Genomic DNA, 25887 nt, shown 5'->3' with positions numbered 1-25887 from the left:
CAGCAATGAGTCCAGACCTGAATCCCATAGAACACCTGTGGAGAGATCTAAAAATAGCAGTTTGGAGAAGGCACCCTTCAAATATCAGGGACCTGGAGCAGATTGCCAAAGAAGAATGGTCTAAAATTCCAGCAGAGCATTGTAAGAAATTCATTGATGGTTACCGGAAGCGGTTGGTCGCAGTTATTTTGGCTAAAGGTTGTGCAACCAAGTATTAGGCTGAGGGTGCCAACACTTTTGTCTGGCCCATTTTTGGAGTTTTGTGTGAAATGATCAATGTTTTGCTTTTTGCTGCATTCTCTTTTGTGTTTTTTTCATTTAAGACAAATTAAATGAAGATAATAATACCAAATAATTTGTGTTTGCAATCATTTTCAGGAAGAAAATGAGTATTATATGACAGAATTGCAGGGGTGTCAATACTTTTGGCCATGACTGTATGTGGAGTGTGGCTCTGTGGGTGGAGGTCGGTGCTGGAGGCTCCATTATTCTCTATGTTGAGTGTGGCTCTGCAGGTGGAGGTAGGTGCTGGAGGATCCATTATTCTCTATGTGGAGTTCGGTTTTGTGGGTGGAGGTCGGTGCTGGAGGCTCCATTATTCTCTATGTGGAGTGCGGCTCTGTGGGTGGAGGTCGGTGCTGGAGGCTCTATTATTCTCTATGTGGAGTGCGGCTCTGCAGGTGGAGGTAGGTGCCGGAGGTGTGAACAGTGACGTAACAGCTGTGAACAGAATGCGGCTTAGCTGGTTCCACATTAGATCCATTCAGACAACTGCAGGATGAGAGGACAGAAGCCCAAAGACGTTCGCACAAAATGTGATTGTTTCGCTCCTAGTTCTGCTCCAGCACAATAATGTAGATACCAGTGATGACCGCTCTCTCCACTACTCGATCAGGCATCGGGGTGCTCGGTTGCGCTCGTTACTCAATCTGGTCCTGCGGGTGATCTTGTCTCCACCCCACATGTTTTGCCGCTGTTAGCCAATAAACATGCAGGGAATGCCCTCCATACATGGTAATGCTGTAGCCATGTTTGTCTTATAGAAGACCCGGTGACGCTATGCTCGGCACACCGTCCTCAGGAAGCAGTTCAGGGAGAGTTATAGGAGGGAGATCTTAGATTAATGTAAGCCCCACCTAAATATTATAAAGCTGCACTCTTTAGTGCCTTTCATGTGACACTATAGGGTGTATTTAACTTTTTTTGATCTCCATTACTTAAGTAATTGTTGAAAAAAAAAATGATGTGGGGTCACCCTTATTTTTAATAACCGGTCAAGGCAAAAGACACAGTTGGGGGCTGATATTATCAGGCTGAGAAGGTCCATGGATATTGGCACCTTCCCATCCTAAAAATTATCTTTCAGCCACCCCAGAAGTTGTGCATTACATTAGATGCGCCAATTCTGCCACTTTGCCTGGCTCTTCCAGATTACCTTGGTGTGTTCGCAATCGGGGTAATATTATGGGGGGTTTATGTCAGATAGCATCAATCCTAGGGGTTAGTGTTGGAGAGACATCTGCCAGTTATTTTTAATAAACAGCTCCCCTACCCCCTGGTTCACCTATTTATTTAAAAAAAAAAGCCATGCTGGTTTGCAGGAGTCTACGAATTCCAACATAGTCCACAAATGGCAACCTGAAAAACCAAAAAAAGAGTGAGATAAATGAATATAGACAAGACAGTCCTTCTTTCACCATCACAGTACAACCTATGGAGCCTTGTTCTGAGATCGAAGCGTTATACGTCACTCCCGGTCAGGCTGCGCTCTGCGAGACATGGCAAGAGCGTTGATGACATCAATAAAGTTAGTGACATAACCACTGTCGAGGAGCGCAGCCTGAGCGGGAGTGACCTATAACGCTTCGATCTCCTCTTCACCACAAAGCACTTTACCGAGCAAATCCCACCAAAACTGTAACCGGTAAAGACCCCCAATATCCACAGATGTCCCTTCTAATTTGGGGGGAAACTATCACCTCTAATAATCCTCAGACAGTTCTGACAAACGCGGAAAAGTGCCCCTTTATGGAGGTGACAGAAAGTCTGTTTAGTCACTTTAGCTTCATAGTATCAGCTCTAATCCAATGGTGATTTAGACTTAATATACAAAAAATGCGGAGTTGTTTTACAAATGTTATATTTGTGTTGCCACCTCATGAGAACCACAATAGTTTTGTTCTTTTTCTGCCGATACATACTGTAGGGGTTGTACTCACTTGGGTGCGATGGGAGGAATACAGGAGGCTTGGTTCTGTAAAAGTTCATGTGGGTTTATTGCTTCATAAACCCAGAAGAAAAAACAGAAAATAAATAGCCTTTAGATCTGGCAAAATAAAGTACAAATGTCCATAGCAGGGCTCTGCTCCTCCTGTGGGAACATAGGCTTGGATGATGTCCAGTACTTCAGGCTCGGTCTGGAGCCTCACACACACAGGAGGCCTTCTACCTCCCAATACACAGATTATGTGCTAAACAGCCTCCATTATATAGGCTGTAACCACATCTGAAGAGGGAAGACATGGATGAAGCTCATGCAGGGCCGGGACAAAATATTTTGGTGTTCTAGGCAGATGAATCCTATGGCGCCCCCCACCCCAAAGGAATGGCTCGGACTAAGGTATCAGGACCCCTAATGCACATCCCCCCTCCTTTCACAAAAAAAGTCATCAAAAATTTAAAAAAGCTTGGTGTATTTTTAGGCTGTAATTTATTAAAGTCACCACAGTAATATTAGTGTCGAGGTAACATTTCAACCCCGTAGTGGGTCTTTATTAAACCTCACTGAAAAAAATAATAAACATACAATAAATTAGAAACCATGAAAAAAAGGATTGCTACACAAGAAAGATATAATGCAATGGAGTGATTACTTGTAAACATCCTAGTGAAAAAAACAAAGTGTGTACATATAAATATGCCAAATATATACAGAAATATACAAAGCTATACATAGAGATATATACAAAAAGATATACAAAATGCCCATAGAGAAAAAGTATATCAAGGCTGCATTTTTGAGTGCAGGCTAAGGTTAACATGGCGACAACGAAAATGGTCGGCAACGCATGTAGTCTAACACATAGGGCAAAAAACACAATTTTTCTCCTTGATATAGGGGAGGTGCAAACATGGAGACTGACCTTTTTGAGGTAGAGGTAATTATAGGGAGAAGACACTGCCATGGAAAAAATGTAGGGGATCCTAAAGAGAGCTGTGGCGGAAGGAAGTATACTGAATAAAAACAGGTAACGATGCTGTGGGTAGTGGAAGAGGGGGGAGGAATGAGAGGACATACCTATTGGTATTGAATAGGAGAGACAGGCAGAGCACGGGGAGGGACCACGGTCCCAGTAAGAGCTAGAGGAATATATATATCGTATTTTTCCGACTATAAGACGCACTTTTTCCCAAAAAAAATTGTGAGAAAAAATGGGGGGTGCGTCTTATAGTTGGAATGCAGGCTTACCGGCATTGTGGCGGCGACAGAGGTGCCGGGATGATGTTGCGCGGTGAGCGGTATGGCGTCAGCAGGGTCACTTCCACATTTGAGGTGACGCCGCGGCCCGGTATTGAAGGAGAGCAGCAGAGCTGGGTGAGTTACGGATTTCCCGGTGGCGGCGGCGGCGGCCATCTTCCTGAGGCCGCGCGTGCGCAGATTGAGTTTTCTGCTTCCTAGGGCTTCAGGAAAATGGCCACGGGAGGCCGCGCGTCCGCAGATTGAGATCGTGGCGGCCATTTTCCTGAAGCCGAGTTCGCAGATTGAGATCTCAGCTTCATGAAAATGGCCGCCGCGATCTCCATCTGCGCACGCGCGGCCTCCCGCGGCCATTTTCCTAAAGCCCTCGGAAGCAGAGTACTGAATCTGCGCACGCACGGCCTCAGGAAGATGGCCGCTGCCACCGGGAAAACCGTGACTCACCCAGCTCTGCTGCTCTCCTTCAATACCGGGCCGCGGCATCACCTGAGGAAGTGACCGCACATCTGCCGCCACCACAGCACTGCCGCAACCTCCCCATGGACACCAGGCCATGGCGTTGCCCACCTAAGCAGGATGGGACCCTGCTCAGGTGCACGCCGTTCCGCCCACCGCAGCTCAGCATCACCTCACCTCTGCCACCACCATGCCTCCTGTGGTACCTTTACTTTCAAAGTGTCATGTCAAGGCTCGTCTACAGTTTGCTCATGATCACTTGGAGGACTCTGAGACTGACTGGTTCAATGTTCTCTGGTCTGATGAGACCAAGATCGAGATCTTTGGTGCCAACCACACACGTGACGTTTGGAGACTGGATGGCACTGCATACGACCCCAAGAATACCATCCCTTCAGTCAAGCAAGGTTGGTGGCAGCATCATGCTGTGGGGCTGTTTCTCAGCCAAGGGGCCTGGCCATCTGGTCCGCATCCATGGGAAGATGGATAGCACGGCCTACCTGGAGATTTTGGCCAAGAACCTCCGCTCCTCCATCAAGGATCTTAAGATGGGTCGTCATTTCATCTTCCAACAAGACAACGACCCAAAGCACACAGCCAAGAAAACCAAGGCCTGGTTCAAGAGGCAAAAAATCAAGGTGTTGCAGTGGCCTAGTCAGTCTCCTGACCTTAACCCAATTGAAAACTTGTGGAAGGAGCTCAAGATTAAAGTCCACATGAGACACCCAAAGAACCTAGATAACTTGGAGAAGATCTGCATGGAGGAGTGGGCCAAGATAACTCCAGAGACCTGTGCCGGCCTATTCAGGTCTTATAAAAGACGATTATTAGCTGTAATTGCAAACAGAGGTTATTCCACAAAATATTAAACCTAGGGGTTGAATAATAATTGACCCACACTTTTATGTTTAAAATTTATAAAAATTTAACTGAGCAACAAAACTTTTTGGTTTGTAAGATTTATGCACCTGTTAATAAATCCTGCTCTTGTTTGAAGTTTGAAGGCTCTAACTTATTTGCATCTTATTAAACCTGCTAAATCTGCAGGAGGTTGAATACTACTTGTAGGCACTGTGTATGTATATATATGTATATATATGTATATATATATATATATATATATATATATATATATATATATGTATATTGTAGCATGGCTAAAGGGTTTGTAGTCGATGGGAGGTATGTGCCACATAAGTGCCTGGTTGCTGTAATGTAGCCCGGAGTATTCCTTTCTTGCACATAATCTTGTATATGTGTTTCAGGACCTGTGGTAATGTCAGACCACACGGCTAATCATGTGATGGGTTACTGGGTGGGGTTAGCTCTTTATAAGACTGGCTAATCCTTTACACAGCAGATATGTGTGGAGGTGAAACCCTCCTGAGTGTGTTACGGCTTCAGGACTGAGCCGGATGAACTGGACACTTGCTTTTCTTTGCCTGAACCAAAGGCCCATTTTGCTTTCTGTTATTTGCCACATGGTTTATGAAGCAATAAACCCAGTGAACTTTAAAGGAACACGTCTCCTGAGTGTCAGCCGTCGCAGCTGAGTGAGTGAAATCCTTACAATTGGTGGTAGACGTGCGAGCAGCGTTCCCAGCGGAGACGTGAGTTTATTTTTGAATGTCCTGGGTCAAGGCTGTTGCAAGCCAGCAAGCATTGCCGGAGAAAATGGAGGACCTGCTGAAACACTTGGTCCAGATGCAGTCACAGCAGGAGAAAAGGCAGAGCCAGCAGGATCAAAGGCAGCAAGAGACCAACAGGCTGTTGATGCAGCAGATACAACAGAGCCAGCAGGAGCAACGGCAGAGTCAGCAGGAGCAACGGCAGCAGATGCAGCAGAGCCAGCAGGAGCATCAGCAGCAGATGCAGCTTCTGGCAACCGCCATCCAGGGCAAGGCGAGCGCCCCAACCCCAGGTTTGGCTGATGACACCCACGTCCGGAAGACGGTAAGACGCGCATTGCAGAAAATGACTCCCGGGGATGATGTTGAGGCCTTCCTGACGGTGTTTGAGAGGGTCGCTGAGAGGGAAAAACTTCCGCCAGAGCAGTGGGCAGAGGTACTTGCGCCATACCTGACGGGAGAACCCCAGAAGGCGTACTATGATTTGACCTTGCAGGATGCCAAAGAGTATCACAAATTGAAAGCCGAGATTCTCGCACGTTTGGGGGTGACACTGACTGTCAGGGCACAGCGAGTTCACTCCTGGGGCTATCACCGGGACAAACCACCTCGTTCCCAAATGTTTGATCTGTTGCACCTGGTCCAGAAATGGCTGCAGCCAGAATCCTCTGCGCCTGCACAGATGGTAGAACGGGTGATGATGGATCGGTTTGTCCATTCCCTCACAAGGCCTATACAGTCTTGGGTTGCCCAGGGTGATCCCCAGAATGCCGACGAGCTGATCGGACTGGTTGAGAGATACCAAGGGTTGGAAGGCTCCTTCGGGAGGCAGCCCATGCCGTACTGGGGGTCCCAGAAGGCAGCTGAGTCCCAAAAAGGGGTGGTGCGTCCAAGGTCACAAAGGGCGGGGGAGGTGGTGCCCAAGGTCCCCACGGGTGATATTATTTGTTGGAGGTGCCACAAGCCAGGACATATAGCTGCCCGTTGTTCCCAAACCACTGAGCAGGTGGACTGCAGCATGGGACGCCGTTGTTCATACTATGCGTATCCAGCCTGTAGTGTGAACTCTCCATCCAACGAGGGACCTCAAGCGTGTCCCGTAAAGGTGAACGGTCGAGCAGTAACGGCACTGCTAGACTCGGGGAGCCTAGTGACCCTGGTGAGGGCCACTTTTCCTCTCCACCTGCTCCCAGGAAAGAAGGTCGGAGTGCGGTGCATACATGGTGATGCAAAGGACTACCCTATGGCCAGGGTGGACATTGAAACGGCATGTGGCACTGAGTCCCACATAGTCGGCGTGGTTCAGGACTTGTTGCACCCTATAATTATTGGCCGGGATTTCTGTTTGTTTTGGGATTTGTGGGGAAATGGTTCTGAGCTCCCTGGCAGGGAACCAGTGAACCCTGGAAGGGTATCGCCACACCCAGAGGCAGACAGTTTTCCTTTTTGTGTTCTGGTTGGGGATGAGGAGGAAGTATCCCCTACATCTGACATTCTGGAGTTAGAAGTTACCGGTGAAAATTTTGGGACTGCCCAACATAGGGACCCCACTCTGAGGGAAGCCTTTAATAATGTCACAGTTATTGACGGGGGCAGACACAAGATTTCCCCATTTTCTGTTGAGGGGGGAGTTGTTGTACCGTGTCACGAAAATACGGGAGGAGTTGGTAGAGCAGTTGATAGTGCCGGGTCCGTATAGACGGAAAGTGTTGGACATGGCCCATTCACACATCTTGGGTGGACACCTGGGGGTGGAAAAAACGCAGGAACGGGTTGTGCAGAGGTTCTATTGGCCTGGGTGTCACCGGGAAATAGTGAACTATTGCAGGTCCTGCCCTACATGTCAGCTAACTGCTCCTACTCCTCATTTCCGGAACCCCCTTGTGCCACTATCCATTATTGAGGTACCGTTCGAGAGAATTGCCATGGACTTGGTCGGTCCCTTAGTTAAATCAGCTCGGGGCCATCAGTATATATTAGTCATCCTGGACTATGCCACACGCTATCCTGAGGCAATTCCCTTGAGAAATTCTTCCTCAAAAAGCATAGCCCGCGAGTTGGTCCATGTCTTTTCCCGGACAGGTCTGCCAAAGGAGATCCTGACTGACCAGGGTACACCTTTCATGAGCAAGGTGATGAGGGAGTTATGCAAAGCCCTGAAGATCTCCCAGTTGAGGACCTCGGTGTACCATCCCCAGTCAGATGGCCTTGTTGAGAGGTTTAACAGGACACTAAAGAGCATGCTGAGAAAAGCTATAGAGAAAGACGGTAGAGACTGGGATTGTCTCTTACCCTATCTGATGTTTTCCATTCGTGAAGTTCCACAGGCCTCCACAGGGTTCTCACCGTTTGAGCTTCTATATGGCCGACATCCACGAGGACTCCTGGATATAGCCAAGGAAACCTGGGAGGCCGAAGTCACACCCCACAGAAGCGTCATTGAGCATGTGGCCCTGATGCAGCAGAGGATTGCAAAGGTGATGCCTATCGTGAAAGAACACCTTCTCCAAGCACAAGAAGCTCAAGCCAGGGTCTACAACCGGTCTGCAAGAGTGAGGCAGTTCAATCCGGGAGACCGAGTTCTTGTGTTAGTTCCAACGGTGGAAAGCAAGTTCTTGGCCAAATGGCAAGGGCCATATGAGGTTGTCGAGAAACTTGGTGAGGTAAATTATAAAATTCACCAACCAGGAAGACGGAAACCATTCCAAGTTTACCATGTCAACCTCATCAAGCCATGGCAAGATAGAGAGCCGACAGCAACTCCATCATTGTTAAGCATCCCAGAAGGTGAGGTTGGAGCGGTTACTATAGCAGAGACGCTATCAAAGACCCAGAAACAGCAGTACCGGGAGTTACTCCAGAAAAACAGGGACCTGTTTTCAGAATTGCCAGGATACACGAAGGTCATAGAGCACGAGGTCCTAACAGAGCCACATGTGCGGGTGAATGTGAAACCTTATCGTATTCCTGAGGCTCGTCGAGAAGTTATCTCCAAGGAAGTGGAGCGTATGTTGAGGCTTGGGGTCATTGAGGAATCCAAGAGCGGTTGGTCGAGCCCAATTGTCCTGGTCCCAAAACCTGATGGAGAGTGGAGGTTTTGCAACGACTATCGGAAGTTGAATGAAGTCTCCAAGTTCGACGCTTATCCCATGCCCCGTATTGATGAGCTCATCGAAAGGCTTGGGCACGCCAGATATATATCCACCTTGGATTTGACAAAGGGGTATTGGCAGATCCCCATGGCACAGGAAGCCAAGGAGAAGACGGCCTTTTCGACACCTGATGGGTGCTTCCAATATGCCCGGATGCCGTTTGGCCTACAGGGCGCTCCGGCGACCTTCCAGAGGGCTATGGATAGAGTCCTTGCACCCCATAAGGCCTACGCTGCTGCGTACCTAGATGATATCGTCATCTTTAGCCCGGACTGGGAGAGTCATCTGGAGAAAGTCCAAGCGGTGTTGGATGCTATAAGAGAGGCCGGATTTACTATAAACCCGAAGAAGTGCGCCTTGGGTAAAGAAGAAGCTAAGTACCTTGGATACATAGTGGGTCATGGAGAAATAAAACCCCAAATCAATAAAGTGGAGGCAATCCAAACATGGCCAAAACCAGTTTCCAAGAAACAAGTTAAAGCCTTCCTGGGAATCGTGGGATATTACAGGAGGTTCATCCCAAACTTCGCCACGATGGCTGCGCCTCTGACTGACCTGCTAAAAGGGACAAAATCAGTAATGGTTAAGTGGTCCGAAGAAACAGAGTCAGCCTTCCAAGAAATGAAAAACGCTTTGTGTAAGCAACCCGTTCTGATGGCCCCAAACTTCAAGAAAGAGTTTATTCTTCAGACAGATGCCTCAGATGTTGGGGTGGGAGCAGTCCTTTCCCAAGAACTACATGGGGAGGAGCATCCTGTTCTCTATCTGAGTAGGAAGCTGTCCTCATCTGAAAAGAACTACTCAGTCGTTGAGAAGGAGTGCTTGGCCATAAAATGGGCAGTGGACACATTGCGGTACTATCTGCTGGGACGTAAATTTAGACTGGTATCTGACCATGCCCAGCTTAGGTGGATGAGAGAAACGAAAGGAAGAAATGCTAGAGTCACCCGTTGGTTCTTAGCCCTGCAGGACTTCAGTTTCCATGTGGAACATAGGGCCGGAAAGCTGCATGGTAATGCGGATGCCCTATCGAGAATCCCTTGTTTAGTGGGGGAAAGTGCCAAGCCCCACGGCTTTAGGCAGAGGGGGGAGGTATGTAGCATGGCTAAAGGGTTTGTAGTCGATGGGAGGTATGTGCCACATAAGTGTCTGGTTGCTGTAATGTAGCCCGGAGTATTCCTTTCTTGCACATAATCTTGTATATGTGTTTCAGGACCTGTGGTAATGTCAGACCACATGGCTAATCATGTGATGGGTTACTGGGTGGGGTTAGCTCTTTATAAGACTGGCTAATCCTTTACACAGCAGATATGTGTGGAGGTGAAACCCTCCTGAGTGTGTTACGGCTTCAGGACTGAGCCGGATGAACTGGACACTTGCTTTTCTTTGCCTGAACCAAAGGCCCATTTTGCTTTCTGTTATTTGCCACATGGTTTATGAAGCAATAAACCCAGTGAACTTTAAAGGAACACGTCTCCTGAGTGTCAGCCGTCACAGCTGAGTGAGTGAAATCCTTACAATATATATATATGTATATATATATATATATATATATATATATATATATATATATATATATATATATGAAAATGTCTTATATTCTAGGTTCTTCAAAGTAGCCGTCTTTTGCTTTGATGACTGCTATGCACAGTCTTGGCATTCTCTTGATGTACAGTGAATACATGACCAGAACCAAGAGTACTTGAATACAAGAACCTGCTTAATACAATAATCAATTGTAATATCAACTCAGTCCCATAAACAATTGCATCGCATAAACCTGCAACCATACAAATCCCAGTATGTCCTTACAAATGGCAAGAAGATACTGGGAGTTGTTATTAACAACCATCATCACACTGCAGACCATACAATAAACATTCAATCTAGGTACCTTATGGATTACATCATCTTTCTTTTCATGTCCATCTTGTCTAGATGACATGATGAACATTCAAAGCTGCAGCTGGTCTCTGCAGACCTTCTCTTGTCTTTTGCCGCACATCCCCACACAGTGCCCTTAAAAATAAGAGCGTTATTAAAATGTCCTCTACATAAAAATATTTTTTCATACTGTGTCCTAATTAAACCTCCTATGGTATATGGCCTCCACACTGTCTACCATTATCAGATATAACCACCACACCATCCGCCCTTATGAACCACGGCCTATACCATTTCTGTCCCCTATCTTAATTTTCCATTACACTTTCTATAACTCCACACTATACTCCTGCCATGCTAACCCCTCTCCATATTGTGCCTCTATTTCACACTGCCCCAACTCTCCATATCCACGCTCTGCCCCTTTTCATACTATGCCCTCATACTGCCCATCACACTGCCCTCTTCAAACTGTAACTACTCACACTGTCCCCCTACACAGTATGATGTCCAAAACATCCCCCATGTATACTAGGATGGCCCCTATGACAATCCGTACAGTATTATGGCCTACATGCATCACCACAAACGGTATATTTACCACAGCCCCCTCAGTATCGTGACCTCCACAGTCCCATATACAGTATGGTCATCACAGCTCCTCGTATACTTTGCAGCCCCTCATTTCATGGCCCAAATGCACAGCCCCTCATTCCATGGCCCCTATCATCTTAACTCTCATTTCATGTCCCCCTGCCCAGCCCTTCATTTCATGGTCCCCTAAGCAACCCCTCATTTTATTTTCCCCTGCACTGATCCTCATTTTATTCCCCCTGCACAGTCCCTCATTTTATTCTCGCATATCTGCAATCCCTTCATTTTATTACCCCTTTGCATAGCCCCTCAGTTTATTCCCCCCATCAGTACAGCCCGTTTATCCCGCCTGCACAGCCCTTCAGTTCCCCCATTTGCATAGCCCTTTAGTTTATACCCCCCTTTTCGCTGCTCCTCAGTTTATTCCCCCCAGTAGGATAATAATTTAATCTAATTTACTTTTATACCTCCTGGTATTCTGAACCCTTGGCTCGACCCTGTTTACTCGTATGTTTTGCCCTTGGTTACCTCATACTTGTCTGGCTTCTGACCCTTGGCTTTGCTTCGACTCCGTTATTCGGTTTGCTCACCTTTCTCTGCTCCACGGTCGGCTCGCCGTCCACCCGCAGGGTAGCTCCACCCCTGTGGTCACGTGATTCTTAGCTCCGCCCCTGTGATCACGTGATTGGCCTAGCTCAGGTCCTGTGTGCTCTACACACCTCTGTCTTCTCGCTCCGTGTGTATCAGCTCGCGTTCCCGGCTAGCCCCCCCTGGCCTTAACCCCCGGTGACACTACAGTAATTCAACTTATGTTCTGGTCCATACAAGACTAGAGAATACAACATCTACACGTTCGATCTCCTCATACGTTTCCCCTTATTATCTCCAGTAATTGTATAATTACACAGGATTTTTATGATGTTACATTGGCTCATTTTCTTCTCATTCAGGTCTCTACAATATCGGGTCCTCTCAGTGGAGATCTTGTATGTTAAGAAAACTTTTCTGAATCACCCACCAATGATGGATATGGACAAGATGGCTGAGAGGATGTTACACCTCACCCTAGAGATCCTCTTCCGTCTTACTGGAGAGGTGAGAGATTCTGATGATGTCACGTTACATCATTCTTATCTATGGGAATAACAGATGGACAGAACTGGAGAGGTGAGGACTCTGGAAATGTCTGTAGTGAGATTTATTAATGTGTCTCTCCATAACCAGGATTACACAGTAGTGAAGAAGACCTCTAGTGAGCACTGTCAAGACCCTGTGTCTGAGGGATGGGGAACACCTCTGAGCCCAATCACTGGGCCTCCATCTCACCCCCTGATACATGAGAACATAAATGACCAGAAGATTGTAGAACTCACCTACAAGATGATTGAGCTGCTGACTGGAGAGGTGACACTGTTGGGAATGCTGGGACATTATACAGTAATGCTATGAAGGGATCGGGGAAATGACTGTATCATTGTATGTGTCAGGTTCTTATAAGGTGTCAGGATGTTGCTGTCTATTTCTCAACGGAGGAGTGGGAATATTTAGAAGAACATAAAGATGTATACAAGGACGTCATGATGGAGGTTCCCCAGCCCTTCACATCACCAGGTAGTAGACAAAACTAAATATACTTGACCTATAATTATCTGTATGAAAGAGTGAATTCAGTCCCTGTATGTGTTTCCTTCAGATCTATCCAGTAAGAGGACAACACCAGAGAGATGCCCCCGTCCTCTTCTTCCACAGGACTGTAAACAGGAAGATCCCAATGTTCCTCAGAATCATCAGGTAGATGGAGAGGTGTCATGAGATCTCCCCTATGATGTGTAGATGGCTGTGAAGGTCTTGTGCTCAGTCTTGTTTTATCCACCAGTATTATATGTTTTATATTTGTGCAATGAGAATGGTGGAGATGGCAGGATTAGAGCTGATCATTGATTATTATTATATTATATATTATTATAGCGCCATTTATTCCATGGCACCTTACATGTGAGGAGGGGTATACATAATAAAAACAAGTACAATAATCTTAAACAATACAAGTCACAACTGGTACAGGAGGAGAGAGGACCCTGCCCGCGAGGGCTCACAATCTGCAAGGGATGGGTGAGAATACAATATTCAAGGGTAGAGCTGGTCGTGCAATAGTTTGGTCGATCGGTGGTAACTGCAGGTTGTAGGCTTGTTGGAAGAGGTGGGTCTTCAGGCTCTTTTTGAAGGTTTCGATGGCAGGTGAGAGTCTGATATGTTGTTGTAGAGGGTTCCAGAGTAGGGGTGATGCACGAGAGAAATCATGTATACGATTGTGGGAAGAGGAGATAAGAGTAGAGGAGATCTTGTGAGGATCGGAGGTTGAGTACCGGAAGACGAGGTCACAGATGTATGGAGGAGACAGGTTGTGGATGGCTTTGTATATCATGGTTAGGGTTTTGTACTGGAGTCTCTGGGCAATGGGGAGCCAGTGAAGGGATTGACAGGGGGGGAGAGGCCGGGGAATAGCAGGTGGACAGGTGAATTAGTCGGGCAGCAGAGTTTAGAATAGATTGGAGGGGTGTGAGAGTGTTCGGGGGGAGGCCAAAGAGCAGGAGGTTGCAGTAGTCAAGGCGAGAGATGATGAGGGCATGGACTAGAGTTTTTGCAGATTCTTGGTTTAGGAATGTACGGATCCGTGAAATATTTTTGAGTTGAAGGCAGCAGGAAGTGGAAAGGACTTGGATATGTGGTTTGAAGGAGAGATAAGTGTCAATGATTACCCCAAGGCAGCAAGCTTGTGGGACTGGGGAGAGTGGGCAGCCGTTTACTGTAATGGATAGGTTCGTTGGGGGGGTCACGTGAGATGGTGGAAAGATGATGAATTCTGTTTTGTCCATGTTAAGTTTCAGAAATCTAGCGGAGAAGAAGGATGAAATAGCGGACAGACATTGAGGGATTCTGATTAGTAGGGTGATGATATCTGGTCCAGAGATGTAGATCTGTGTGTCGTCGGCGTAGAGATGATACTGAAAGCTGTGAGATTCTATGAGCTGTCCCAGGCCAAAGTTGTAAATGGAGAAGAGCAGGGGCACTAAGACTGAACCTTGCGGGACTCCGACAGATAGGGGGCGAGGTGAGGAGGTGGTGTGTGAGAGGGAGACGCTGAATGTCCGGTCTGTTAGGTATGACGAGATCCAGGATAGGGCCAAGTCTGTGATGCCAAGGGAATGGTCTGTAGTAATAGGGAATGGTCCACTGTGTCAAAGGCAGAGGACAGGTCCAGGAGGAGGAGGACAGAGTAGTGTCGCTTGCTCTTGGTTGTTAATAGGTCATTGATGACCTAAGTTAGGGCAGTTTCAGTGGAGTCGTGTGACCGGAAGCCAGATTGTAAACGGTCAAAGAGGGAGCAAGAAGGGAGATGGGAGGACACTTCAAGATGGGCGTGTTGTTCCAGTAGTTTTGAGGCATAGGGGAGAAGTGATATGGGGTGATAGCTAGATTCAGAGGATGGGTCAAGAGAGGGCTTTGAGGATAGGTGTGATTGAGGCATGTTTAAAGCTTGAGGGGAAAACACCAGTTGTTAGTGATAGGTTGAAGAGATGGGTTAGGGTTGGGATGAAGACTGTGGCGAGCTTTGGGATGAAGTGGGATGGGATCGGGTCAAGTGCACAGGTGGTGAGATGCGATCTTGAGAGTAGAGTGGAGAGTCGATCTTCTGTAAAGGTGGTAAAGTTGGTTGTGGAGGACTGGGAAGTTGGGAGGAAGGGCTCTGAGGGTTGTTGACCAAAACTGTCACTGATGTTATCAATCTTCAGCTTGAAAAATGAGGCTAAGTCTTCAGCTGAGATGAGTGGAGAGGGAGGAGGTGCTGGGGGACGGAGGAGAGAATTGAAGGTGTTGAATAACTGTTTAGGGTTGTGAGACAGGGAGGATATGAGAGACGAGAAGTAGGTTTGTTTAGCTGTGGCGAGTGTGGTCTTGAAATTAGTGAGGGACTGTTTGAATATGATGAAGTGCTCGTTGGAGTGGGATCTTTTCCATCTCCGCTCAGCAGCCCTGGAAGCTTGCCTCAGTTCTTTAGTCAGGCTGGTGTGCCAGGGCTGTCGATTTTGCGAGCTTTGGTATGTGTGAGAGGGGCAAGAGATTCCAAAGCTGCAGCTATTGTGGTGTTATATAGAGTGGCAGCATCATCCGCATTGTGTAGGGAACTTATGTCTGTGAGAGGGAGGAGGGATTCAGAGACTGAGTGTAGATCAAGGTGTTTAAGATTTTTGCGAGGGTGTGAAAGTTTGTGGGGTGGGGATTATTGTAGACAAGGAGTAGAGGGAAGAGAATGTGAGTAGGTTGTGGTCAGAAAGAGTAAGAGGTGAGTTAGAGAGGTTAGATAGGGAGCAGAGGCGGGTGAAGATGAGGTCCAGTGTGTGACCATCTTTGTGGGTTTCTGTAGAAGACCATTGAGTGAGGCCGAAGGAGGAAGTGAGAGATAGAAGTTTAGTGGCAGCTGAGAGGGAAGTGTCAATGGGGATGTTGAAGTCGCCCAAGATGATTATGGGGATGTCAGTGGAGAGGAAATGAAGTAGCCAGGTGGTGAAGGGGTCAAAGAAGGTGGTGACTGGCCCTGGGGGGCGGCAAATGACAGCCAGTTGGAGGGGGAGTAGATGGGCACAGAGTGCACCTCAAAGGAAGGGAGGGTGGCAGTGGGATTGGGGTGAAGGAGCAGTTATCTGACAGGAGAAAATCAACTCCTCCGCCATGCTTTCTGCTGGGGCGGGGTATGTGAGAAAGGTGGAAGCTACCATATGAAAGTGCAGCAGGAGGGGCTGTGTCAGAAGGGGTGAGCCAGGTTTTGGTGATGGCGAGGAAGGAAAGTTTGGTAGTAACAAAAAGGTCATGGATGTAGGAACGCTTTTTGCAGACTGTGACTTCTCCAATGTTTTACAATGTTTGTTTCAGAGTGCAGATTTGACCCATATTACAGAAACATATGTGAGGAGTGGTGAGCGGTGTAAAGAGGAGAGTCCTACTTATGATTACCCAGGTGAGTAGTAACCTCTAGAGATGAGCGAACACTAAAATGCTCGGATGTTCATTAAGCTAGGTCAGGGGTGGGGAATCTTTTTTTTTTTTTCTGCGAAGGGCCATTTGGATATGTATACCATCCTTCGGGGGGTGTACAAACTCAGATCACAAAGTACATCCTGACTCTGGCACTGGTTTCAGGACGTAATCTTTCATTGCATACCCTTCAGTGTTCAGTAGTGAACACTGCGTGTGTGTGCTAACAGAGCAAGAAGACATTAATGAGCTTGTGGCAATCAAAATACAGTTCCTTGCCCAAGAATGTGGTCCCTGAGAATCTGCTCGGGGGCCTGGTAAAAGATTATCGAGAGCCATAAATGGCCCTGGGGCCTGAGGTAACCCATCCCTGAGCTAGGTTCACATTGCATTAGGGTGATCCGTTTAAAGGATCCGTTACTTAGCGGTACTAACTCAATGTAACGGATCCGTTAACGCGCCCATAGACTTACATTATCGTAACGCATTTCAAAATCGGCATGCGTTAGCGATGATGCGTTACTTTGTGACGCACCCTTGAACGCGGTCTACTGCGTTTTCGGGTACATTAGGTCTAATGCACAGCGAGGTCTCTGTGCATAGACCGCTATTGCTAACGCATGCTAACACAATGGTACCATGCGTTAGCGCGATTGTAGCAAAAAAGCAATTTTGGGCATCAGCATTAGCGCATCGGAGCCATCAAATGGATGGCACTAACGCGATGTGTGCCTAGCCTGTTGTGAATTCTGCTCTTGGGCTCCCTCCGGTGGTTATGAGTGGTAGTGCTGCTGTCTGTGGATCGCAGCATTCATCAGGTGTGTTCAATTTGGGCTGGGCTATTTAAGTCTTGCTTTATCCTTTAGTCAGTGCCAGTTGTCCATTTTTTTGGAGGATTCACATCCCTTCTGGTCTTTCCTGTTTGCGGTGATTTTCTTCAAAAATAAGTCCTGGCTTTGTTTTTGCTGTCCACCTGCTGTGGACCTTATAGTTCTGTGCATTTTCATGTTTGGTCTTGTCCAGCTTTGTCTGTGAAGGATTTTTTTGCAGCCAAGCTGTGTCTCTGGAGATGCAGATATACCCTCCATGTCTTTAGTCAGATGTGGTGATTTGTATTTTCTGTGGTGGATATTTTCTAGTGTTTTTATACTGACCGCATAGTAACATAGTAACATAGTAACATAGTTAGTAAGGCCGAAAAAAGACATTTGTCCATCCAGTTCAGCCTATATTCCATCATAATAAATCCCCAGATCTACGTCCTTCTACAGAACCTAATTGTATGATACAATATTGTTCTGCTCCAGGAAGACATCCAGGCCTCTCTTGAACCCCTCGACTGAGTTCGCCATCACCACCTCCTCAGGCAAGCAATTCCAGATTCTCACTGCCCTAACAGTAAAGAATCCTCTTCTATGTTGGTGGAAAAACCTTCTCTCCTCCAGACGCAAAGAATGCCCCCTTGTGCCCGTCACCTTCTTTGGTATAAACAGATCCTCAGCGAGATATTTGTATTGTCCCCTTATATACTTATACATGGTTATTAGATCGCCCCTCAGTCGTCTTTTTTCTAGACTAAATAATCCTAATTTCGCTAATCTATCTGGGTATTGTAGTTCTCCCATCCCCTTTATTAATTTTGTTGCCCTCCTTTGTACTCTCTCTAGTTCCATTATATCCTTCCTGAGCACCGGTGCCCAAAACTGGACACAGTACTCCATGTGCGGTCTAACTAGGGATTTGTACAGAGGCAGTATAATGCTCTCATCATGTGTATCCAGACCTCTTTTAATGCACCCCATGATCCTGTTTGCCTTGGCAGCTGCTGCCTGGCACTGGCTGCTCCAGGTAAGTTTATGATTAACTAGGATCCCCAAGTCCTTCTCCCTGTCAGATTTACCCAGTGGTTTCCCATTCAGTGTGTAATGGTGATATTGATTCCTTCTTCCCATGTGTATAACCTTACATTTATCATTGTTAAACCTCATCTGCCACCTTTCAGCCCAAGTTTCCAACTTATCCAGATCCATCTGTAGCAGAATACTATCTTCTCTTGTATTAACTGCTTTACATAGTTTTGTATCATCTGCAAATATCGATATTTTACTGTGTAAACCTTCTACCAGATCATTAATGAATATGTTGAAGAGAACAGGTCCCAATACTGACCCCTGCGGTACCCCACTGGTCACAGCGACCCAGTTAGAGACTATACCATTTATAACCACCCTCTGCTTTCTATCACTAAGCCAGTTACTAACCCATTTACACACATTTTCCCCCAGACCAAGCATTCTCATTTTGTGTACCAACCTCTTGTGCGGCACGGTATCAAACGCTTTGGAAAAATCGAGATATACCACGTCCAATGACTCACCGTGGTCCAGCCTATAGCTTACCTCTTCATAAAAACTGATTAGATTGGTTTGACAGGAGCGATTTCTCATAAACCCATGCTGATATGGAGTTAAACAGTTATTCTCATTGAGATAATCCAGAATAACATCCCTCAGAAACCCTTCAAATATTTTACCAACAATAGAGGTTAGACTTACTGGCCTATAATTTCCAGGGTCACTTTTAGAGCCCTTTTTGAATATTGGCACCACATTTGCTATGCGCCAATCCTGCGGAACAGACCCTGTCGCTATAGAGTCCCTAAAAATAAGAAATAATGGTTTATCTATTACATTACTTAGTTCTCTTAGTACTCGTGGGTGTATGCCATCCGGACCCGGAGATTTATCTATTTTAATCTTATTTAGCCGGTTTCGCACCTCTTCTTGGGTTAGATTGGTGACCCTTAATATAGGGTTTTCATTGTTTCTTGGGATTTCACCTAGCATTTCATTTTCCACCGTGAATACCGTGGAGAAGAAGGTGTTTAATATGTTAGCTTTTTCCTCGTCATCTACAACCATTCTTTCCTCACTATTTTTTAAGGGGCCTACATTTTCAGTTTTTATTCTTTTACTATTGATATAGTTGAAGAACAGTTTGGGATTAGTTTTACTCTCCTTAGCAATGTGCTTCTCTGTTTCCTTTTTGGCAGCTTTAATTAGTTTTTTAGATAAAGTATTTTTCTCCCTATAGTTTTTTAGAGCTTCAATGGTGCCATCCTGCTTTAGTAGTGCAAATGCTTTCTTTTTACTGTTAATTGCCTGTCTTACTTCTTTGTTTAGCCACATTGGGTTTTTCCTATTTCTAGTCCTTTTATTCCCACAAGGTATAAACCGCTTGCACTGCCTATTTAGGATGTTCTTAAACATTTCCCATTTATTATCTGTATTCTTATTTCTGAGGATATTGTCCCAGTCTACCAGATTAAGGGCATCTCTAAGCTGGTCAAACTTTGCCTTCCTAAAGTTCAGTGTTTTTGTGACTCCCTGACAAGTCCCCCTAGTGAAAGACAGGTGAAACTGTACAATATTGTGGTCGCTATTTCCTAGATGCCTGACCACCTGCAGATTTGTTATTCTGTCAGGTCTATTAGATAGAATTAGGTCTAAAAGTGCTGCTCCTCTGGTTGGATTCTGCACCAATTGTGAAAGATAATTTTTCTTGGTTATTAACAGAAACCTGTTGCCTTTATGGGTTTCACAGGTTTCTGTTTCCCAGTTAATATCCGGGTAGTTAAAGTCCCCCATAACCAGGACCTCATTATGGGTTGCAGCTTCATCCATCTGCTTTAGAAGTAGACTTTCCATGGTTTCTGTTATATTTGGGGGTTTGTAACAGACCCCAATGAGAATTTTGTTACCATTTTTCCCTCCATGAATTTCGACCCATATGGACTCGACATCCTCATTTCCTTCGCTAATATCCTCCCTTAAAGTGGACTTTAGACAAGACTTTACATAGAGACAAACCCCTCCTCCTCTCCGATTTTTACGATCCTTTCTAAACAGACTGTAACCCTGTAAGTTAACTGCCCAGTCATAGCTTTCATCTAACCATGTCTCGGTTATTCCCACTATGTCAAAGTTACCTGTAGATATTTCTGCTTCTAGTTCTTCCATCTTGTTTGTCAGGCTTCTGGCGTTTGCGAGCATGCAGTTTAGAGGATTTTGTTTTGTTCCAATCTCCTCGCTGTGGATTGTTTTAGAAATGTTCTTACCTCCCTTCTGAGTATGTTTTCCTGGATCTTCTATGTTCAAGTCTAATGTTTTTCTTCCCGTCCCCTCTTCTTCTAGTTTAACGCCCTCCTGATGAGTGTAGCGAGTCTTCTGTCGAATGTGTGTTTCCCAGGTTTGTTGAGGTGTAGTCCGTCTCTGGCGAGGAGTCCATCGTACAAGTAATTCACACCGTGGTCCAGGAATCCGAATCCTTGTTGTCTGCACCATCGTCTTAGCCAGTTGTTTGCATCAAGGATCCTGTTCCATCTCCTGGTGCCATGCCCGTCTACTGGAAGGATAGAAGAAAAAACTACCTGTGCATCCAGTTCCTTTACTTTCTTCCCCAACTCTTCAAAGTCTTTGCAGATTGTCGGTAGGTCCTTCCTTGCCGTGTCATTGGTGCCAACATGTATCAGAAGAAATGGGTGGACGTCCTTGGAGCTGAAGAGCTTTGGTATCCTATCGGTCACATCCTTGATCATCGCACCTGGAAGGCAGCATACTTCTCTTGCGGTTATGTCCGGTCTGCAGATGGCTGCTTCTGTGCCTCTCAGTAGTGAGTCTCCCACCACCACCACTCTTCGTTGCTTCATGGCTGTACTTTTTGCTGTCACTTGTTGCTGTGTGCCCTTTTCTTTTTTGCTTGCTGGTATTGCTTCATCCTTAGGTGTGCCATCTTCATCCTCTACAAAGATTTGATATCGGTTCTTCAGTTGTGTGGTTGGTGATTTCTCCATGGTCTTCTTGCTTCTTTTGGTCACATGCTTCCACTCATCTGCTTTTGGAGGTTCTCTGACACTTTTTTCACCTTCTGTGACCAGTAGAGATGCTTCTGTTCTGTCTAGAAAGTCTTCATTCTCTTTGATGAGTTTCAAAGTTGCTATTCTTTCTTCCAGACCCTGCACCTTTTCTTCTAAAAGGGCCACTAGTCTACACTTTTGTACTCTGTTCTAATCTTTCTTTCTCGCTAGTATGGCCTGCTATGCTAAATCCTGATTTCATCTCTGCGTATGTTATTTCCCTCTCCTCTCACAGTCAATATTTGTGGGGGGCTATCTATCCTTTGGGGATTTTCTTTGAGGCAAGATAGGTTTCCTGTTTCTGTCTTTAGGGGTAGTTATTCTTAGGCTGTGCCGAGGGGTCTAGGGAGTGTTAGGTACCCCCCACGGCTACTTCTAGTTGCGCTGCTTGTTCAGGGTTTGCGGTCAGTACAGGGACCACCTTCTCCAGAGTCCGTCTCATGCTGCTCCTAGGCCACCAGATCATAACAGTACAACTGGCCAACAATGAGTTAATTGCATCTCAGAAGAAGGGAGGGAAGGTTTTGAGCCATTTTTTTTCCTTAGCCTGTTTGATATTTTCCTCCCTCTTAATCTCTGGGTGGCTACGGAATCTAGTAATAACATGAATGTTCAGGAGTTAGTTTCTGGGGTGGATTAGCTTGCTGCTAGGGTACAGGGTATTTCAGATTATATTGTTCAGACTCCTGCCTTAGAACCTAAGATTCCCACTCCTGATTTATTCTTTGGTGACAGATCCAAATTTTTGATTTTCAAAAATGACTGTAAACTGTTTTTTGCATTGAGACCCCAGTCTTCTGGTGATCCAATTCAGCAGGTTAAAATCATCATATCTCTGCTGCGTGGTGACCCACAGGATTGGGCATTTTCCCTGGAAACTGGCAATCCTGCTTTGCTTAATGTTGATTCTTTCTTTCAGGCATTGGGGTTGTTGTATGATGAGCCTAATTCTGTGGATCAGGCTGTGAAAATCTTGTTGGACCTGTGTCAAGGTCAAGAAGCGGCAGAATCGTATTGCCAGAAATTTAGAAAATGGTCTGTACTGACTAAATGGAATGAGGATGCCTTGGCGGCAATTTTCAGAAAGGGTCTTTCTGAATCCGTTAAAGATGTTATGGTGGGGTTCCCCACGCCTGCTGGTCTGAGTGATTCTATGTCATTCAGATTGATCGGCGCTTGCGCGAGCGCAGAGTTGTGCACACTGTGGCATTGTCCTCTGAGCGGAGCCCTGAGCCTATGCAGTGTCATAGGATTTTGTCTAGAGCTGAACGTCAAAGATTCAGGCGTCAGAATAGGTTGTTTTTACTGCGGCGATTCTGCTCATGTTATTTCTGATTGCCCTAAGCGTACAAAGAGAATCGCTAGTTCTGTTACCATCAGTACTGTACAACCTAAATTTCTGTTATCTGTGACCTTGATCTGCTCATTATCGTCATTTTCTGTCATGGCATTTGTGGATTCAGGCGCCGCTCTGAACTTAATGGACTTAGAATTTGCCAGACGTTGTGGTTTCCCCTTGCAGCCTTTGCAGAACCCTATTCCTTTAAGGGGCATTGATGCTACACCGTTGGCTAATAATAAACCTCAGTTTTGGACACAGCTGACCATGTGCATGGCGCCAGCCCATCAGGAAGATTGTCGTTTTCTGGTGTTGCATAATTTGCATGATGCTATTGTGCTGGGTTTTCCATGGTTACAGGTACATAATCCGGTGTTAGATTGGAAATCTACGTCTGTGACTAATTGGGGTTTTCAGGGGGTTCATGGTCATGTTCCTTTGATGTCAATTTCCTCTTCCCCCTCTTCTGAAATTCCTGAGTTTTTGTCAGATTTCCAGGATGTATTCGATGAGCCCAAATCCAGTTCCCTTCCACCGCATAGGGACTGTGATTGTGCTATTGACTTGATTGCAGGTTGTAAATTCCCTAAGAGACGACTTTTCAACCTGTCTGTGCCAGAACATGCCGCCATGCGGAGCTATATTAAGGAGTCTTTGGAGAAGGGGCATATTCGGCCATCTTCTTCACCATTGGGAGCAGGTTTTTTTTTTTGTTGCCAAGAAGGATGGCTCCTTGAGACCCTGTATTGATTATCGCCTCTTGAATAAGATCACGGTCAAATTTCAATATCCTTTGCCTTTGCTTACTGATTTGTTTGCTAGGATTAACAGGGCTAGTTGGTTTACTAAGATTGACCTTAGAGGGGCATATAATCTTGTTCGTATTAAGCAGGGTGACGAATGGAAAACTGCATTTAATATGCCCGAAGGCCATTTTGAATACCTTGTGATGCCATTCGGACTCTCTAATGCCCCATCTGTGTTCCAGTCCTTCATGCATGATATCTTTCGGAGTTATCTTGATAAATTCATGATTGTATATTTGGATGATATTTTGATCTTTTCCGATGATTGGGAGTCTCATGTGAAACAGGTCAGGATGGTATTTCAGATCCTCCGTGAGAATGCTTTATTTGTGAAGGGGTCAAAGTGCCTCTTTGGAGTGCAGAAGGTTTCTTTTTTGGGCTTCATTTTTTCTCCATCATCTATAGAAATGGATCCGGTTAAGGTTCAGGCCATTCATGATTGGATTCAGCCCACATCTGTGAAGAGCCTTCAGAAATTCTTGGGCTTTGCTAATTTTTATCGTCGTTTCATTGCCAACTTCTCCAGTGTGGTTAAACCTCTGACCGATTTGACGAAGAAAGGCGCTGATGTGACGAATTGGTCCTCCGCGGCTGTTTCTGCCTTTCATGAGCTTAAACGCCGATTTACTTCTGCCCCCGTGTTGCATCAGCCGGATGTTTCTCTTCCATTTCAGGTTGAGGTTGACGCATCTGAGATTGGGGCAGGGGCCGTTTTGTCTCAGAGGAATTCTGATGGTTCCTTGATGAAACCGTGTGCCTTCTTTTCTCTGAAGTTTTCGCCTGCGGAACGCAATTATGATGTCGGCAATCGGGAGTTGTTGGCTATGAAGTGGGCATTTGAGGAGTGGCGACATTGGCTTGAGGGGGCCAAGCACCGTATTGTGGTCTTGACTAGGGTTGAGCGACCTTCACTTTTATAGGATCGGGTCGGGTTTCACGAAACCCGACTTTTGGAAAAGTCGGGTCGAGTGAAATCGGCCGATCCTATAAAAAAGTCGGGGTCGGGGTCGGCCGAAACTCGAAACCCAATGCAGTGCATTGGGTTTCCATGGTTCCCAGGGTCTGAAGGAGCGGAAACTCTCCTTCAGGCCCTGGGATCCATATTTAAGTGTAAAATATAGAATTAAAATAAAAAATATCCTTATACTTACCCTCTGACGCGCCCTGGTACTAACCGGGAACCTTCCTTCCTTAGAATCAGCCTTCCAGGACCTTCGGTGACGTCGCGGGTGACGTCGCGGCTTGTGATTGGCCGCGCGGCCGCCCATGTGACCGCTCGCGCGGCCAATCACAAGCCGCGACGTCACCCGCGACGTCACCGAAGGTCCTGGAAGGGCTGATTCTTAGGAAGGAAGGCTGTCGGAAGGAAGCAGGGCGCTTCCGAGGGTGAGTATATTCCTATTAGGTATATACTCACCCTCGGAAGCGCCCTGCTTCCTTCCGACAGCCTTCCTTCCTAAGAATCAGCCCTTCCAGGACCTTCGGTGACGTCGCGGCTTGTGATTGGCCGCGCGAGCGGTCACATGGGCGGCCGCGCGGCCAATCACAAGCCGCGACGTCACCGCGACGTCACGGCAAGGTCCTAGAAGCGCGGATTCGAAGGAGGAAGGCTGCCGGTTAGTACCAGGGCGCGTCAGAGGGTAAGTATTGCAATATTTTTTATTTTAATTCTATATTTTACACTTTAATCTGAATTCCGATACCAATTCCCGATATCTTAAACATATCGGGAATCGGGATCGGAATTCCGATTCCAGATTCAAAAGATCGCCGACTTCATGGCCGACCCCCCACTGGGGTCGGGTCGGGTTTCATGAAACACGACCTTGCCAAAAGTCGGCGACTTTTGAAAAATCTCGACCCGTTTCGCTCAACCCTAGTCTTGACCGATCATAAAAATCTGATTTACCTCGAGTCTGCCAAATGACTGAACCCTAGACAGGCTCGATGGTCCCTGTTTTTCTCCCGTTTTGATTTTGTGGTCTCGTATCTTCCGGGTTCTAAGAATGTTAAGGCTGATGCCCTCTCTAGGAGTTTTTTGCCTGATTCTCCTGGGGTCCTTGAGCCGGTCGGCATTCTGAAGGAAGAGGTGATTCTTTCTGCCATCTCCCCTGATTTACGACGGGTTCTTCAGGAATTTCAGGCTGATAAACCTGACCGCTGTCCAGTGGGGAAACTGTTTGTTCCTGATAGATGGACTAGTAAAGTGATTTCTGAGGTTCATTGTTCTGTGTTGGCTGGCCATCCTGGGATTTTTGGTACCAGAGATTTGGTTGGTAGGTCCTTTTGGTGGCCTTCTTTGTCGCGAGATGTGCGTTTTTTTGTGCAGTCCTGTGGGACTTGTGCGCGGGCCAAGCCTTGTTGTTCCCATGCTAGTGGGTTGCTTCTGCCTTTGCCGGTCCCTGAGAGGCCTTGGACGCATATTTCTATGGATTTTATTTAAGATCTTCCGGTTTCCCAGAGGATGTCGGTTATCTGGGTGGTTTGTGATCGGTTTTCTAAGATGGTTCATTTGGTACCTTTGCCTAAATTGCCTTCCTCTTCTGATTTGGTTCCGTTGTTTTTTCAGCATGTGGTTCGTTTGCATGGCATTCCGGAGAA

The 25887-nt window shown here is 46.3% G+C and overlaps 1 protein-coding gene across 1 annotated transcript in view; it reads left to right on the top strand.

Annotated features, from left to right (window-relative positions):
* The window catches only part of LOC138666930 (gastrula zinc finger protein XlCGF57.1-like), a 35452-nt gene that overhangs the window by 2575 nt on the left and 6990 nt on the right, over positions 1 to 25887 (top strand). The window contains exons 2-6 of the mRNA XM_069755122.1: positions 12143 to 12287; positions 12417 to 12596; positions 12680 to 12803; positions 12886 to 12983; positions 16125 to 16209. Of these exons, the coding sequence (XP_069611223.1) occupies positions 12213 to 12287; positions 12417 to 12596; positions 12680 to 12803; positions 12886 to 12983; positions 16125 to 16209 (562 nt within the window). The 5' untranslated portion in view covers positions 12143 to 12212. The remainder of the gene's footprint in view (positions 1 to 12142; positions 12288 to 12416; positions 12597 to 12679; positions 12804 to 12885; positions 12984 to 16124; positions 16210 to 25887) is intronic.

The sequence above is a fragment of the Ranitomeya imitator genome, chromosome 2 (genome assembly GCF_032444005.1).
Source record: "Ranitomeya imitator isolate aRanImi1 chromosome 2, aRanImi1.pri, whole genome shotgun sequence".
NCBI classification, from domain to species: domain Eukaryota; kingdom Metazoa; phylum Chordata; class Amphibia; order Anura; family Dendrobatidae; genus Ranitomeya; species Ranitomeya imitator.
Note: the sequence above shows the minus strand (reverse complement) of the source record. Positions and strands in the feature narration are given on the sequence as shown.